We start from the raw sequence: 17,641 nt of genomic DNA, 5'->3' as shown, positions 1-17,641 counted from the left end.
TACGCTTCCTCGGCATTAAATATTTTTTTCGATCTGACTAAAATTGATTATTCTTGAGCAAAACAAATTCTCTTCTAGACGTCTATGTTCCATACAGTTGTGGTTTGTCAACTTTAAGGGTTTTCTATTTCTCGAATAATTGCCAAAGATATGTTGTAACCTTACATATCTGTATATATTTATGGGGTCATCCCATGTGTCGGCTTGTTTTTTAGTGATTTTTTAATTTTTTTTTTTTTGAACGACCAATAATAGATAGATCTTTAAGTTTATTAACATATATAAATATAAATTTTAAGCTAAAAATATTGTGTAGAACATAAGTTGCAGCGTTCTGATCACACCCGTCTCGAAAAAATGGACTCGCACTTCCTCCACCATTCAGGCTGTTTGTCTTATCGGAAACAAAATAAGTTAGCGGCGTTTCAAGCTGTAAGCTTAATGGCATGAACAACGATCAAGTGAATATACCAAAAATAGTACTTGAAAAAAATAATCGAATCTTCGTTTTTTTTTTTTAGTTTTTTGCTATACAAATTTTTAAAATAATAATACCTTACCTCGTTACTTGTACTGTATGTACCCTACATTTTTCAAGGCATTCAGTCAAATTCGAATTTCTGAAATTCTCTTGACTGCCGGCGATTTTTAATTCTATTTCTCACTGACACTTCGATATAGTACACAGCGAAAGTTATTCAAAGATTCCTCAGCATTAATTCAATAAAATTTCATGAGCAGAAATAGTTTTCCATAATAAAAATTTCAACATTAACTCTTTTTTCAATCTGAGTAAAAATAAATTCTCTACTAGACATACTTGGGATTTATACTTATACTGAGACACACAGCATTAGTTCAATTTCAAAGCCGCTTCACTCCCAAAAGTTGCAGTCTATTAGCCTAAAGAGTTTTCTGCTTCTCGAACCATTACCATAGAGACCTTAAAGTCCATATTTTCAAGATCAGACAACAAATTCGTAGTGGTTCTAATATTAGATAAAATTCCTCTTCTGGTTAGGGAATCAGGCTCTTACTTCCTCATCAAGTCTCTAACTAATTGTGAAGTGGCCCGAAGTTCAAAGTTCAATTTGGTGAATAATAGTAAGCACTTTCTTTGATAATATAGTTTCGTAATCTATTGTAAGATTATTGGGGTATACTGTCTATCAGTGGTATGAAGAAGACAATTCTTCCAAAAAGATTGCATTTATTTAATTGTACTCGTATGCTATGGTGATTTCCGAAGTTGAAATACTATTAAAGAACGAAGATATACATTTGAATGTTCAATATGCATAGGCTGAACTGACGAAAAGTGTCCTAAGTGTGGTTATACATATACTCTAGATTTTTATAAGTAAGGAACAAAAGCGGGGTCCTCAAATAGAAAGAACTTTATTGCCACTCTTGTAATATTGCATCTGATCTTTCATTAAGCAAGGCTGAGTTTACAGTTCAATTAGATTTAAATTCATCATCTTTGCTAAAAAGAACTACTTTTAATTTTTATACTAGCTTCAAGAATTAAGTTTATACAATTGAAGATAAACTATATTTTAATGTGATGAGAGGTAGGACAGTAGCCTCTACGTAACTGCCACGAAATCAGATTTTAGTCCGGACAAGGGCTATCAGCCCGATTAAGTTCTACAAAAAGATTTTTCGTATGCTCTATATCGTTACAACAACACCAACAAAAACTTTTTAAACCGCAAAGAATAATTAATAATTTAATTTCAGATCGAATCAGAAATGACTTCGATTGTAATACAGCATAGCACTGTATATTTTGGAACAATCTCTTTTCCCAATAATATTCATAAAATAATACTGAAAATATTTTCTGTTAACCGAAATATCTGATTTATTGAAAATATAAAAACAATAATTTCCTTTAAAAGCATGTATATTCTTTATTTATTTATTTAAAATTTAAATGTTCTAAATGGAATTAAAAAGCGGTTTAGAAAAAGCAGTTTAGGCTTTAGGCGTTTAAAATCGCATAATTTCAATATTATTTACTCAGTCTACTGAATTTTACAGCACTTTTAATTCATCAATGTTGGCTTAAAAATTGTATATACATTTTAATTTTTATTTTTTATTTATAGAAATGCTTATGCAATTTCACGCTAAATAGCAGAATTATTATATAAACTAGCGCCTTTGACAATTGACTTCAAAAGGTGTTCACCTACAATTAAGCATACATTATTATAATATTTTTTTTCGATATGAAATTTTATTGTGTATCATTAGTTAGTATTATTAGTATTACAATAATTCGTTGGACTATAGTTTTACGCTTACAATCCAAGCAGAATCAATATTATTACGCTTTAGACATTAATATTTGAATTGGTAAATATGGGTGTGTGTGTATAAAGTGCTCATCAATAAAATGAGCGGCTACAATTTCGTTTTTTTTTATTTTCTTTTTTAATATTTAGTTATTTAATTTTGCGCCTAGGGCTAACTACATAGTATGTATATGTTTGAAAAAGTGTAATAACAAAATTTTTTTTATAGCAAAATTGTTAAAAATTTTAATTTTTTTTTAGCTAATTATCAATACGTATTTTTGTTGTAAATGTTTAACATTTTAGCAAAAGTCCAATTGGGGGAATGTTTTGGGTTAACAAAAGGTAATGTCGCTAACGATTACTTAATTGCATAAACTACAAATATATTTATGTATATATTTAAATGTATACTAAGTCTAAGGGGTTTTAGTTGTCTTGTCTTTTCAATTGCATACCACATTCTCTTGCACGTTGTTTGGTTAGTACAAAATAACAAAAGAAAACAAACAAAAATATATAAACTTTTCAAAAATGTGTAAGTACGAAAAATTAACTGTAATTACATACATAAGTAATACTGCCGAATATATAGTTAGATATATTGTTTTATGCAAATAATTATAGTAAATAGTGTGGATTTCACTTTTCACACTTCGTATTGAACTGAAAGTACTGTTGGCAAATAGCGGTAGGTGGTATAAAATAGAAAATAAGAATCGCAAACTGCGTTAACTTTAAGTACTTAAATTAATGCCCAAAAGAAAATTGTACTAAATGTAGCTATGTTTGAGTGTATGAAAGATGGCTGGCTGGCTGGCAAACGTATACATTATCATCATTATTACACTATTATGGCTTATTGGCTAAGTTTTACGTTTTCACTAATATACCTTACAATTCGCACAATGGAAGCATACATTTCTTTACTGTTATTTCAAGTGGGATCAGCGCTTTTCAGTACTTCACTGTTACTTAAGTTTTAGTTTAAGATCATTTAAACGCACGAATTTACAATTTCTTCGTGCCATCAATATCGATGGTAAGATCCTGCAGTGAACCACGTTGCTGTAGCAAGCTACGCTTCTCGGGATCCTTATTCTTTTTCGGTTTGGGACGATTAGTTTTCGTATAACGATTTATAACGCCCTCCGGCTCGTCCATCATGCGCAATATTTGCGTTTGATCCGATGAATCGATGGGTGCAATTGAAATATCGCGTACGGCACGGAACTTACCGCAATTGTTGAGATGTTCGTTCTCCAAGCGGAAGAAGTTCCAAACGAAACGTCTGTTTTTGAAGAAAAAATATGTGTTTTTATTGAATATAATTATTAGTTTAAGGTTAAGTGGTACCTGAATACTTCCAAAATACCCGTTATGGATGACATAATATCGCCGCTAACAATTTTCATTTCGGTTAGATAAAATGATAAGGCCCATAGGAAACGTAGCACCAAATCTTCGATGATGGCGAAGTAGTAGAAGCCCTGTGGGTGCAAAAAAGTTTATTAAATATATAATTTATATTTTTTTAATTCATACTTACTGTTGAGTAAACGATTTCCTCACGCAAAAATGTGTTCTCGCCCGCATTCTTATCGAAGAGACCCCAATCCATCTTTATATCCCAAGTGTAAGCATAACATGAGGAGATAATGGAGGCAATAATCCACAGCCAGGTGTATGGATTATCAAATGTACTTGAGTAGTAGTCTATTATATTGGAATAAAGATTTTTTGTGAAGAAGGTTTCAAAAAACACGCGAAAGTAGTAAACAATTTTAATATTTATTACAACTCAACCCTAAACTTTTTAAGCGCTTTTGCATCCAAACTTTATTCAGCTAACATTATCTTAGGCTGAATAAGCGCTCAAAGCCAGAAACACTGAAAAAAGTCTAGTATAGAGTTGTAGACTCATTCAGCACTCAATTCAGCCAACAATATATTAAGCTGAATAAGCGCTGAAAGTCACAGGGCCTCAAAATACAGCTAATACAGATTTGAGCTAAACTAGAATAAATACTAACGTCCATTGAAGCTCCTTAACGTTGCGAATATCACCACAGCAAAAGTGCTCGAATACTTTCCAGCATTCACCAAGTGAGGGAAGGCTTCACGCGTATCGCGATAACGACGCAGACACTGCGCGAAACGGAACCACGCTGGCAAGCAATTGAATATCGGACGTATAATAAAATCTTTTTCCATGCATGCGGTGGCATCTCGCGCCTCAAACCAATCGCCATTGGTGAAGTAGAAACACACCAAATACTCGAAATCCAACAAAGCTGTGGTGAGTGAATTCAGCTGATCGCCGAGCCAGAAATCAGCGAAACCGACATGGAAGAATGGCGCTGCCACCATACGACCCTGTGAAATAAAGAAATATTACAAACTAATAAACATAAATATTTCGACAATTAAACTAACAGTTATGCGCAGCAACCAGAAACGCGCATCGTGGTGAAAAACGTGAAATGGATTCAGCAAGAATGCCACCATCACAATTGTTAGTGTAAGCGGATTAATGAAAGCCGGTATACTCAAGCTGGCGCTATATAAGTAGCTTAACATACTCAACGTCCATATTACGCCAAATATCGCAGATAATTCCATCAGATGCTGTTCGGAGAGATGATTACGCGGATCTAATTCGAAGATGAGCACATGATTGACACCCGATGAACGCCAGCCGTAGATGTTAACGCCAATTAGAAAGATAAATTCAATGATGAGCAACGGACCGCGATACAGACGGAAGGTGACTTTGAGATTTTCGCCAGTAATATCGTGGAAAATTGCTGGAAGTAGAAGGAGATATTGAGATTTAAATAAGAAAATTTTGGAATTTTTCGAGCAATAACGGAGCTTGAAGAAACCTAGAGACTGTCGATTCTACGTAACCGGAACGGATCCGAATTATTAATCAGCTAAGAACAGTTTATCAAATCGAAGCAAAACTCACCCGACAATATCACCACTATGGCGAGCACAATGAAACTGCCCGAAAAGAGACCCACTTTAAATGTGGTCCACGGACTCTGTTGTTCACCCAACGGTGGTACACGCAAACGTTTCATGGCGCGCGTACGATCACCGCTCTCCAATTCAGTCGTGACCGTGGTCTCAGTTTCATTGATAATATTATCGATATCTTTGTTGGTGAAGAAATGTGAGGCCTCAACGTATTCCTGACGCCACTTGGCACCGGTGTCGACGCGCAGTAGCTGCAAGCAAACAGTGGAAGTTAAAATGTGATGGCTTCAAGAACTTACATATGACAAGACACCTACCTTATCATGCTTCTTGAGAATTTTTCGAAAACCGGTGTGATTTAAATTCTGATAGTTTTGTAACAAAATCAAGCTCAAGTAGAATTCACTGAACGCCAATCTCAGCTCGGCAACTTTGCGATGCGGTAAACCGGGTTTTTTCAACGATTTCGATTTTTTCGCCGAACGCTCCGACTCCTCGATGCACGTCTTCAACTCGGCATTGAGTGTGGCGAATTTACGTGTGGCCTCAGCCAGCTTTTCCGAGTAGAATGTGTTGATCTTCTTCAATTCCTTGTCGCAGTAGTGAAAGAAATTCTCATCGAAATTGGCGAAATGTCGCTTGAGCACCTCATCTTCAACGCTGTCGACAGAGGGCGCTTCCTCGACCGCCATGTAGAGCATGGCTTTCATTTCCTGTGATGAAATTTGGATTTTTTATATGAAATTTTGATTATTTTAATTATGTTTTGTTGGTTATACCTCATAGTTGATGTATTGCTTGCGCCATTCCGGCGTTATATGCGCCGAGAGATGTTCGGCGAATTTCATCTTGTCAGCTCAATGGTCCGCCGCTGTAATGAAAAGCGAAAATCACATAATTTTTACATGGAGGTGAATTATGGTTTACACCACAAGAAAAATGCAAAGAGGTTAAAAAAATATCGCGGCATAGCACCAAGTATGTCTCAATTGCGTATTTTTATCTAAGTTATTTAAATAGTGACGCGCCTCCATCAATCAAAAAATGAAATACAAAATAATTTATGCAAGCTTGTCTACGACGCTGCTCAAGATTTTGATAAATTATGATGAATCGCCGTGCAAGCAGCCACTTCAAAGTATATTATATATATATTTATATACAAATTTGTATGTTTGTCCTGACATATTAATTTCCCTCGAATTTTCATTAAAAATATATCAATGTCAGACCATCACGCGCCGTGTTTGATCAATAGCCACTGTCGCAGTGCTTTGAATCGCGTTGTCAGCCACCCAAACCGGCTGGTAACCCAAAATAACCGATTTGTAATACAAATACACACATATACAACAACAAAATATTGTTTGATTTAAGCAAAAATCGTCGTAAATATAGTATATATAGTGTCTGTATGTCATCGCTTGTTGTAGTTTATTTACCCGCTATAAATCAAAACTGGCTTTTACCAACAACAATTATACGCAATTGATAATCCCACTGCATAGGCAGATCATTTACTTAAATTGAAGAAGTGTTTAACGGGAATTACAATTACAAACATATGTATGTATGTAAATATATATTCGAGCACCTTTGTGTGAGGAACAGATTTTTTTCTGTTCAAAAAAATGTAAAAAATGCAAATTGGAAAATTAATTAAATGCTTGTAAAGCTGATAAACTGGTTTTATGGGGTTTATGCCGCTACGATTTAGCTGGAATTATAAAAATATTAGATAACAGGAGTTAACAGCTCATTACCGTTTATTACAACGTGTGACAACAAAAAAATTAGAAATTTCTTAGATCATAAGGGTTAGCGAAAAGATAATTAGAACTATGAAGTGGTTTCAAATGAGGAAATTGTTGTTGTTGTAGGTCTTAGCACTCACAATGTTTGAAGATTCTCTTAATTTAAGCAATATTTTTGGTATTTCGATATTAGCAAATTCGGCATACAAGTAGTCCTTAGATTATCCAACAAATTAGACACCCATAATAAACATTTCGGAATAACAAATTCATTTTGAAGAATGCTTTTTATGTAAAAATAAAAAGGCATTATATTCTGAGAGGCGATAGCTTTAGAAAAAAAAACATCTAGCATTTGAAGTCTTGTACAAATGATAGGGTGAAATGTCAGTGCTTTAAGAACAACCTCAACAGTTCTCAGCTACTAGTATTCCATTTTATCCTTATCTCCTTGATTTCAAGATCATACATTCATTCATTGAAGAGGAAAATTAATTTTAGTCACACAAGATCTCTTAAAATAAATAATGCTTAGTAAAAAGTCGAAGATAAATATGTAGAAAGTGAGTTATACACAGTCTTATTGACATCCCGACTTTTAAAAGACCGGATCTAGTGCGAAAATGGAGTTTATGAATGTTGAAATAGTTAAAAATAGCTTATCAAGTTCAGCGAATTCCAAGTTTTCTCATTTACTTCCGCTATTTTGTGCATTGTTTTATGATTCTTAACCATAATCCAACATAAAACGAGGAATAAGACATTTAAGTTACATAAAAGGACACCCCGTCGATATTCTGTTGCTTGGATATTAGGTTGTGTGGTTGTTCCCCAGAGGGACATTAGAAAGACCTTTGTGATTCATAGATATTGGAGTACCAAGCTTTTTTTCTGCAGACTAGTTGGACTTGGATGAGTGTTACAGTCATTCGTGCTGTGGAAATAACTATTAAGGTCGAGACGAGAACGGAACTCTCATGAAGACCGTCTGCTTCAGTATTTTACTCTCCCTTAACTCTGTTGTGGATGTTTCTCTCAAAAAATATATTAGAATTCGTGGTGAACCTTCGTAATCTCAGAACATCGGCCGCGATGGTTAGGACAATGAAATTATTTCAAGAATTGCGAGTAAGAGCTTCACACTTTTACCTCAGAGAAGTAATCAAATTAAAAAACAAAAAAATCAATTTAAAACAAAAAAAATTAAAACAATCTGATTAACGGGAATTCCGTCATAATTGACGTAATATCAGTCCATATGCTATGTATGTATAAAGAAAAGATTGCCTGTTCTTAGGTGAGTAATAACTTAATAGCACCATTTATAGACCACTTACAGACATGACGGACTTCAGCACAACAAAAACAAAACTTGTTGTTGTCATGCGTGATATTCTGTGCACAACAAATCCCACCCACTTTCAGCACCTGTTTGTGACAACAACAGCAATAAATGCAATAAAAAATGTACGTAATAATCAAGAGATAGTAATAGTTTTCCCCCCATGCAAGGTACATATCTAACACGTGATACAAATTGGAAAATAATATTTTCGCGCATATTACAAATAGGCTCGTCGTCGGCCAAAGCATGCATATTATGTATGCGATAGTTAGAAAGATACTTACATAGATAGGCTTACTTATGTAGTATCTACAGTGGCGGTCATAGAATTAGTGACTTTTGGGAAAACAGTTGATTACTACAAATTTTTGATTCTAAAATGTGAGTCTTACTATATGTACCATCTGGTGTTGGGGTCGCTGAATCCGAATTTGAGGTACATTTAAGCCGATCAGATCAGGATTTTGACATAACTTCAAAAACCTAATATGGCAGCTCTTATAAAAATTCCAAAATGGCGTACACTTTTTTGGAGAAATCATCGAATTCGCTTGAAACTCGTTACTCGGGAGTTTACGGGGTCGCTGATTACGAATTTCACGTTACTTTTTAAATTTCGAAATGACGACCAATTAGGCGGGCACATTTTGAAATTAAATTCATATTGGTCCGCCATTTTGAATATTTGAAAAGTAACGTCAAATTTGTCTCAGGTAAATCAGAAAATTGTCGGAAATTATTTTTCAAAAACGAAATGCGTTCATAATCTTTTTCTGAACCTCAAATGTCAGTTATATGAATCTCTCTCCTACCGGTTGACTTTATATAGTGTATAACCGTAAATATGCGAGCTTAATAAAATAGGGTGAGCATATCTCATCTAACATAATATGGTTTGGTCAAGGTTTCTTGTGTCTGTAAAATTAAAGGCATATCTAAAATATGTACCCAATTATATAGCCACCACTGTATAACGTTAGCAACTATTCGCACACGCATGCAAGTGGGGACAATTTAACGCCAAACAGAAAGTGATGAAAGCAGGTGTGTTATTGGAAGTAGTTTTCCCATACTAATGCAACTCTAGAGTTGTTTACTCAACTGTCCAATCAAATGAGTAAATGCCCGTATAAAGACGAATGCAAGTCATATTTTCAAATGAAAAACGTCTGTTTAATCGACTTTATTAGTGTAATCTTCACAGCAATTGCATAATATTTTTAAAGGCAGACGCCAGTCGATAGTTTAATGCCCAAATATTCGAGAATTTCCTTTTCTGTCGGGATTTGCTTAGGAAAAATAATTTAAATAATATTAAACTAATAATTTCTTCTCTCAAATCTATAAAGACCTCAGTACATACAGATTGCATGGCAATTTGGCATTAATTGGCTATCGGTTGTGTTAATAGATCTATTTCGATGTGTAAATTATGTCAGCAAGCAGTGCTGAATTGCTGATTTGTATTTCTTCATTTTACTTAAAGTTAATGATGTGTTAATTTTCGTAGTTTGACAGCGAAATAGCAACAATCAAATAATTGTAATGCAAATGAATTAATTCACATTGATAAGAGCGCATTTGTTATCTTTTCATCATTTCGACGATCTAGTTGTTTTATTTTTAAGTCAGATGCTTATGGGTACTAGCTAATTGTTTACAGGGACTTTAGCAGTAACGGAAGGGCATTAGTATAGGTTGTATTTAGGAGTTCAAAGTGACACTGTGCATCAGTTTCCAGAAAAGGAGGGCTCTAAGCTGTTTCTGATGGCAGAATATACTCTAAGTATCAGAAATCAGTTTGTAGAAAGTAATGATTTATCATTAATGTCTGTTGTTTCCATTCACTTCGAGGTAAAAATCTTATTTTCTGACGCTAAAAGACTCAGACTTCCATGCTTTTTGTGTCTAAATTTGCAGTATCGACTAAAAAAAGAAAGGCAGATACGGGTCTGAAACTCGTCAACAATCGATTTTTAAGTATTTTTTTTTAATATATCTATAACATAATGCCTTTGTTAGGATGTACTTATTCGACATAAACAATAAGTTGACCATAAGCTGAAGACTACAAAAATCTTCTCGCCCTTTTCATTCTCGGTTCAATTTTTAGTAAATTGAAATGCACGCTATTCATATCGTAGGAAGATTAGCAAAGTCTATATAGAGCAGTTTCATATAATCATCAATTTTGCACTACAACCGTGCCTTCGCTAGTGGTCTCTGCATTTCGCACGTCGGCGCCAATTGGGGATTTCAAGTTTCGCCAGGTTCACATCTACTTTATCCTTCCTTTTCTTCGTCGGCCGCCAGTGGGTTATTTTTTCGAGCTGGAGTGTTTTCTTCCATTCGGGCGATATGGCCAAGCCAGCACAACCGCTGTATTTTCATGCGACGCACTATGTCCATTTCGCCGAAGAGCTCATACAGCTCGTCATTCCAGCGAATCCGGTACTCACCTACGCCCACCCGTAGCGGGCCATAAATCCTTCGGATGGCTTTTCTTCTCGACCACCCTTAAGGTATCTCTATTGGTCATCGTCCATGCTTCGCGGCATACATTTGTACGGGCGTGATAAGTGACTTAAAGAGCGTTACTTTGGTTTTGCGAAATAGGGCTCTAGTTTTCAATTGCCTCTGATCCGTAATGGCAAGACTGATCCTCCGGTTGATTTCGTGGCTGACGTCGATGTTGGAGTTTATTCTGTAACCTAGATAATCGAGTCTTTTACTACCTCATTGGGCAGAAAAGTTGTTATCAGTGACACGAAACAAGTTTAATCGTTGAGAAGTGGCGATGATACCATCTTATTTACCTATTTGTTTTGGCGATCTATATCTATATAATAAATACAGTAAAATTCCCAATTCTATAATCAAATAAAATTCCGATCACCGGCATTAAATGCAAAAATAATAACATTTTATTTTAAGTGACAACATTTTCCAGACGGATTTTATCAAGTCATTGGTGAATTCAATAAATTATTCAGCTGCATCTAATAAGATGGGTAAATTTTGATTATGGGGACATTTGAAGCGTTAAATTATCTGAGTAAATAAAAATTTATGCGATCGCAGGGTGGGTGTATTATATATTGACATTTTTATCTGGACATTTTCACAGAACCGACGTGTGTATGTAAAATTTATAAAAATATAAGTTCATTAGCATATGACGTGTACATATCGTGAGTCAAATAAGGTGATTGCTACCTATATATGCTATATTATACATATTTATGTTTGACAGATGTCACGAATAATGGAATTTGAAGGAGTGTTCAGCCAATTTAAAGTAAATTGTTAACTTCAGCGGAAAATATCAAACAAATTATTGAATATATATTTGCAAATCACGTCCAAAGACACATTTTAGTTTCAAAATATTAGATGAAATTAAATTTTTGATTGAACAAATTTGTTAAAAAATATCTGAGAATCGGAAAAATTAATAGACTTTATTTTTTTAATAAAAATTAAAAAAAAAAATTAATTAAAACCTAAAAAAATATCGATTTATCGATAGTAAAAGTTGCGATTTTGCCATTACATCCAACGCGTTGCCAACTTAAATATCAGAAATTAAAACTGATTTGAATATGTGAAAAATAACTTTTATTTTATTTATTGTAGCGCCTAATTCGAATAAATTCAGATATTCTGGAGAGAAGTCTAATAAGTGGTAATTACAACAATAGCTAGACATTACTAGTTGCAGAATCCTTAACAGTTCGGTGTACCTTAAGGGAGCTCTTTTGGGAACATTCAAAGTACTAACAGGTGCCTATTTTATCTCAACTTCCAGTTTATACCGTTATCATTGATGAAAGAGCCTACTATTTCATAGTGATAGGATGCTGCTAACACTGTAACTCGTATGCAGAATAATTCAGCATGATTATTTAAGTATTATGACTGAAGTTGCTTGCCTTCCATATCAAACAGAAGCAATTGTTAAGAAATTGACTTCTGTAACCGTTATTAACTACAATTACGTATGCATTTTAACGCCTGAGTAAACATAGCGGAATATGAGTATTTAATTCACACGATTAATCCACTTAATATGCAATTTGATATTACAACAAGGTGTTATCTATACGACAAGTATTCCCAGGCAATCAATCATAGCTGACGGCACCAGTGCTCTGCTATGACCAATGGTTTTTGATGTGCACAAACATACTATATACATGACATACATAAGTATGTACGTGTGTGCTTGGAAATTATTTAAAACGTTCAGTCAAGTTAGCTCATATATCCACTTGATGATATTGATGGATCGATATGTTGAAGGTGTGATCACTTCAAGTGTGGAAGGCGTTAAATTATCTATTTACAAGCTGTCGTAAGCGTTTTAAAGATGGAAAATGAAGTGATAAGCATACATGTGGACAAAAATAAAAAAAAAAATTAAAGAGTTAGAGATGAACTTGTTGAAAATAAATATTTGACAAACGCTTCAAGCGTCAACTAACAACTCACAGATAGTTTCTTATACTTCATAAATTTATATTTATGTATAAGAAGTGGTAAATTTCCTACATTACTCCTTTCCCTTAACATCTTGCCACATGCACTCACGTCCTCCACACTACAATCTTTAGTATAACTGCATAGGCTTTCGAAACAAACTGCTCTTCATTACAACGTTTGCTGCAATTCAGCTTCAACTTGAAAGTTACAATAAATAATAGCATTCTAAATAGTTTGCGAAGAGATTGTCGAGCTCTTATCGCTGATTATGACTGTAATGAGTGTGTTTTGGTTTGTGCTTATCTCCTTTTTGTTGCAATTGTTAGCTTCTCTGCGGGTAAATAACTGCCTATGTATGTATATATGTGCTTATAATGCAAAAAAAAGTAATTAAGAAATCTAGCAGAAAAAAATAAATCACACACCACATGCATAAGTACACAATGACGCCAGTTAAGAGGCAAACAATTACAAATTAATAATTAGCACTTGGTAAATATTTGGAAGAAATACCAAAATTCCAAATAATAAAATTCGTGTGCTTGGGTGCCGTATATAAAGACGCTGTTTGTAAATTACACATTGGAAATTTTTTTTTGCGGTTAAAAACAGGAAATTTAATTTTGTATACGTCCGTACTTATGTATATGCAGCGTCAAATGTGATTCCTGTAAATTTTTAAGTTCATACGCAACAGAATTGTGGTCAAGCGGCTACAAAGATTCATGTAAAGCTGCTCAATTCCATTAAAAGGGTGCGAACAGTTACAAATGCATTGTAATGCACCCGAAATCTTCATATAAACCTGTTTGGCATGTGCCGAAAACGTGCTGCACTAGCTGCTGTTATTTGGTAGACAAAGCAATAAATATATTGTTTACTACTTTTAGTTATTAAATGGTTGTTGACATAAAAGCTCTTGGCATTATCGCCTCTCTTTGTTATGTCTGGTGGAGGAGTATTCAGTATGAAGACGCGACTATATTGAGTTTGAATATTTGTAAATGTAGGTAATTATATAGAAAAGGCAAAAATAGGCGGAGATGATTGCAAATAGACCATAGATAACTGCTTTCCTATACCATTTACATAAAATAAATCCAATTAACCATTGATGCTACCCCAAACGAAAATTTATTTACAAAGTGAACCCGTTTTAATACACATTATTAAATTATTTCGTCGAAATTTTATAGCAAGATTAATTAGTTTTAACAAAATAAAATCACTCAATATCGAAGTAGAACAAGGTGAAGGCCGCGTTATAAATAAAATGATACAATGAACCTATTTGAAATTTCGTTTAGAGCTATTTGGACTATTAAGACACGTTTATAGTAGCCGGTTAATTTCTATTTTAGTTGAATGCCTCTATTTTTGGAGTAACATAATGTATTTGTTTATAAAAAAAAACTATTTAACGTTGAATGCCTCTATTTTTGGAGTAACATAATGTATTTGTTTATAAAAAAAAACTATTTAACGCACTAAATAACAAGTCACATGAAAACATAATACTAATGACATAAAGTTTATTCTCAAGCAAATTTCGTTTAATGAAAAAGTATAGTAGTAGTCACATCAAATAATGCAGAATTTCATAGAGTATAGCTTAATGGCTAAAAAATAGCAACTGTTTCATAGAACTAGACGCACCACATCATTAGTTTGCCCACAATATATTTAAAATAGTACAAGATTAGACACTTTTACAATAAATATGTGTAGAAACATCATTATCACGCTCAACTCTTTTGAGTACTTAAATTCTCGCAACTAATCAGTAAAGCAGATAATTACGCGTCGCTTTGTTAAAAGCAGTTTCACAATCAACGTAGAACACAACGCATACTTTTAATTAAAACTCATTTATTTATTGGTTGTTCATTGACCACCCAACGTAAATCAGGCGAAATTTCGGTATGAGTAAACGTTAGGGAAATTAAATTTACAGAATTTTTTACCCTTTGCATTGAATTTAGCAGCGTCAATTGGTGTTTTAATATTGGTCGCCGTTGTGGTGCCGCAGTTAGCTGATTAAATTGATCGCACTTTGTTGTTTCTAATTGAAAATTGATAGCATAACTTTTAATACGTACTTTAATTTAGTATTAATATTTATCTCATTGGTTGTTACACGTTAGATACTAGCATAAAATTTATTTGCTTAAAATTAAGGACACTATGTGTAGTAAATAAACTTATTTTTTAATGAAAACAAGGTTATTTTTTTATTTAAAGTAAATATAATGCACAGAAATAATTTTAATAAATTACTTTACGCGACGAATTCCCAGCGGCGACTAAACAAAGAACAGCTGTGAGCTGCCGAACAAAACAGCAATTCGCTTTGACTGTACAGGGTTGCATTCAACTGGTCTCAATTGAGTGTTTTTTACTCATGGATAAGTAACAAATTAAAAGCGAAATAAATTTTTAGTTTTAACATATCTTATAAATTAATTTCTATCAACTCTTTATTACTTATTTAAATAAACAATTTCTACTTAAATAAGTAATATTTAAATAAAACAAACTTCTATTTCGACCGCATGAATAGCAACACTCGCAACATATGTAAACAATAAAATTCGTATAATTGGCAACGCGTTTATTGACAACTCAGAATAAAATCATTCTCAATCAATACAACGTAAATTGTGAAAAGGCTGCGATAAAATATAATATTTAAACAATTATTGGTACTAAAATACGCAAACTATGGCGACAAGTAATTCGAAAGGAGTTAAAGCTTCCAATTTTGGCACCAGCACAACAGGTGGTGGTAACAGAACTGGTGGCAAAACCGGCCCGGTTTCTACAACATCGCAACCAGATGCTGACGCGAATAGCGTTGCCATGAACATACCACTAATAAAAACTAAAGACAACAGTAAACAACTACCAACATATCATGCGGCGCTGCAACGCTCGGCCGATGACTATTTGGCGGCAGAAGATTTAGACAATATACAATTAGAACTTGAAACATTACTCTCTAGTGTCGCACTACGTTATCGTGTGCTAAAGTCAGAATATGAGAGTTTGGATAAAGATGAACGTCGTAACGAACGACGCACGAAGCATGGTGCTGGTGGCGAAACACAAACAGCCAATGTAAATACCTCGTCCAGCGGTAAACGTAAGCGTGAGGAAACGTCAAGCGTACGTAAACCCAAACACACACCCGCCTCATCATTGAAACACACAAAACATGCTAAAAATAGTCCAGTAGCGCCGAATACCGACGACAGCATGGATTATGTGCCACCGTCCGGGTCGCATAGTCATGGACAAAATCGTGATCATCATCTGCAAAAAGTTACACTACCCAAAAATGATACGCCAAATAAATTTTGGCTATCCGTCGAGCCATATTGTATGCCATTAACAAATGAAGATCTACGTTTGCTGGATGATCTACTTGAACAGTATTCGGGACCACTAGTGCCGCCTATACCAGAACTCGGACCGCATTATTCAACAATTTGGGCGAATGAGGATATGAAGGAAGTGCAACAAGCTTCAAATCCGAATCCAAATTCAAATCGTTTAAAACCACAAAATAGTGCTGCTAGTGGCATGATCAAGAAGGCTGAATCCATGATGAATGAATGTGTCACTGGACCTTTGACGCAACGTTTAGTGTCGGCGCTACTAGAAGAGCAATTGATACAAAATCCCAGCGAATTGGCGGCATCCGCTGTGGCCGATAGCAGCAATAGTAGTAGTGAAAATACACACTCTTCTGCACAAATGAACTTCCGTTCGCTGTCATTACTACGCAATTGCATCGATATTGAGAAGCGTGTCAAGAAAGAACTCATCGAGCAAGGCATATTGGACTTGAATGACTTTCCCAATAATGACGAGGACGAAATACATGCAGAAATAAAACGTCTCATCGCCGAATTATCAGCAATTGCTGAGTACAATGGTGCCGCGTTAAAGAGGCTACACGAATCGGCCGCTGAGGAAATAAAGTGTTTGGAGATCAAACGTAAACTCGACACGATTGATCAGGAGATACTCGAAACTTATAAACGTACAATGATAAACAAAGCAAAACGTAAGCCACTCAGCGTAGAGGAACAGCAGGAAATACATCGTTTAACATCAGAACAAAAGACGCTATCCGATCAGCTCGAACGTTTACAGGCAAATTGTTTTCTGTACGAATAGTTTTGGGCCACCACTGGTGGAGAGCAAAAACCATCAGATGCGCGCCTAACAACTAGTGCAACACCTGAACGCTCTATACTAGTGGCGCTCTTAAATGAGAAATAATATTAAAATCACTAAAACACAATTTAATAACTTCGTAATGTAATGTAACAGTTAAAATTCAAGTAATTTTTGCGCTATTTAAAAATATGAAATTCAAACTCACTGCGGTGAATGGGAGTGCCCGCACCTCTGTACTGTACCACAAATTGAAACGTAATAAAGGGACCTAATGCTGAAATGCTGAAGAACATGAGAACCCGGCAGTTTTATTAATTGTAAAAAGTGTAAAAATGCAGATATTTAAAACAAAAAAGGTCGTAATCCGTTTGTACGGATATAGCATTAAGTTTACAGTGCTGGTGATTACAATAGGCACGCTTTAATTGAATTTGAATTTTAATAATTCTTTATAAAACGCAAACACATTTTGTTGTTGTTTTAAGTGTAGAAATCTAACGGTTTCAGCGTGTACCTCACTAATAATAAACTAATAACAACAACATAAATAATTATTTGTTGTGAAAATTATTCATTACCGCCACTGTATA

At 34.4% G+C, this 17,641-nt stretch overlaps 2 protein-coding genes across 5 annotated transcripts; one reads left to right on the top strand and one right to left on the bottom strand.

The window, feature by feature from the left end:
• Positions 1-2,493: 2,493 nt before the first annotated feature.
• LOC105208979 (xenotropic and polytropic retrovirus receptor 1) lies at positions 2,494-17,361 on the bottom strand. 4 transcript variants are annotated; one of them, XM_011179096.3, is made up of 10 exons: positions 15,144-15,191; positions 14,831-14,928; positions 6,065-6,156; positions 5,603-5,998; positions 5,275-5,536; positions 4,740-5,110; positions 4,337-4,679; positions 3,853-4,019; positions 3,660-3,793; positions 2,494-3,594 (listed from the first exon to the last, which is right to left on the bottom strand). In XM_011179096.3, exons 3-10 carry the CDS (start codon positions 6,131-6,133, stop codon positions 3,315-3,317), a joined length of 2,022 nt encoding a protein of 673 aa, XP_011177398.1. In that variant the 5' UTR covers positions 6,134-6,156; positions 14,831-14,928; positions 15,144-15,191; the 3' UTR covers positions 2,494-3,314. The 4 variants fall into 4 exon arrangements, with proteins under 4 accessions (XP_011177398.1, XP_011177400.1, XP_054087404.1 ...); XM_011179098.3 differs by lacking the exons at positions 14,831-14,928; positions 15,144-15,191 and adding an exon at positions 17,257-17,361; XM_054231429.1 differs by lacking the exon at positions 14,831-14,928 and having other exon boundaries at positions 15,144-15,175.
• On the top strand, positions 15,467-17,349 carry LOC105208980 (transcriptional adapter 3-B). The gene has a single exon (XM_011179101.3). It carries the CDS (start codon positions 15,588-15,590, stop codon positions 17,046-17,048), a length of 1,461 nt encoding a protein of 486 aa, XP_011177403.1. The 5' UTR covers positions 15,467-15,587; the 3' UTR covers positions 17,049-17,349.
• Positions 17,362-17,641: the final 280 nt, after the last annotated feature.

The sequence above is a fragment of the Zeugodacus cucurbitae genome, chromosome 5 (assembly GCF_028554725.1).
Source record: "Zeugodacus cucurbitae isolate PBARC_wt_2022May chromosome 5, idZeuCucr1.2, whole genome shotgun sequence".
Lineage (NCBI taxonomy): Eukaryota > Metazoa > Arthropoda > Insecta > Diptera > Tephritidae > Zeugodacus > Zeugodacus cucurbitae.
The sequence above is the reverse complement of the archived record's forward strand: the minus strand, read 5'-3'. Positions and strand labels throughout refer to the sequence as shown.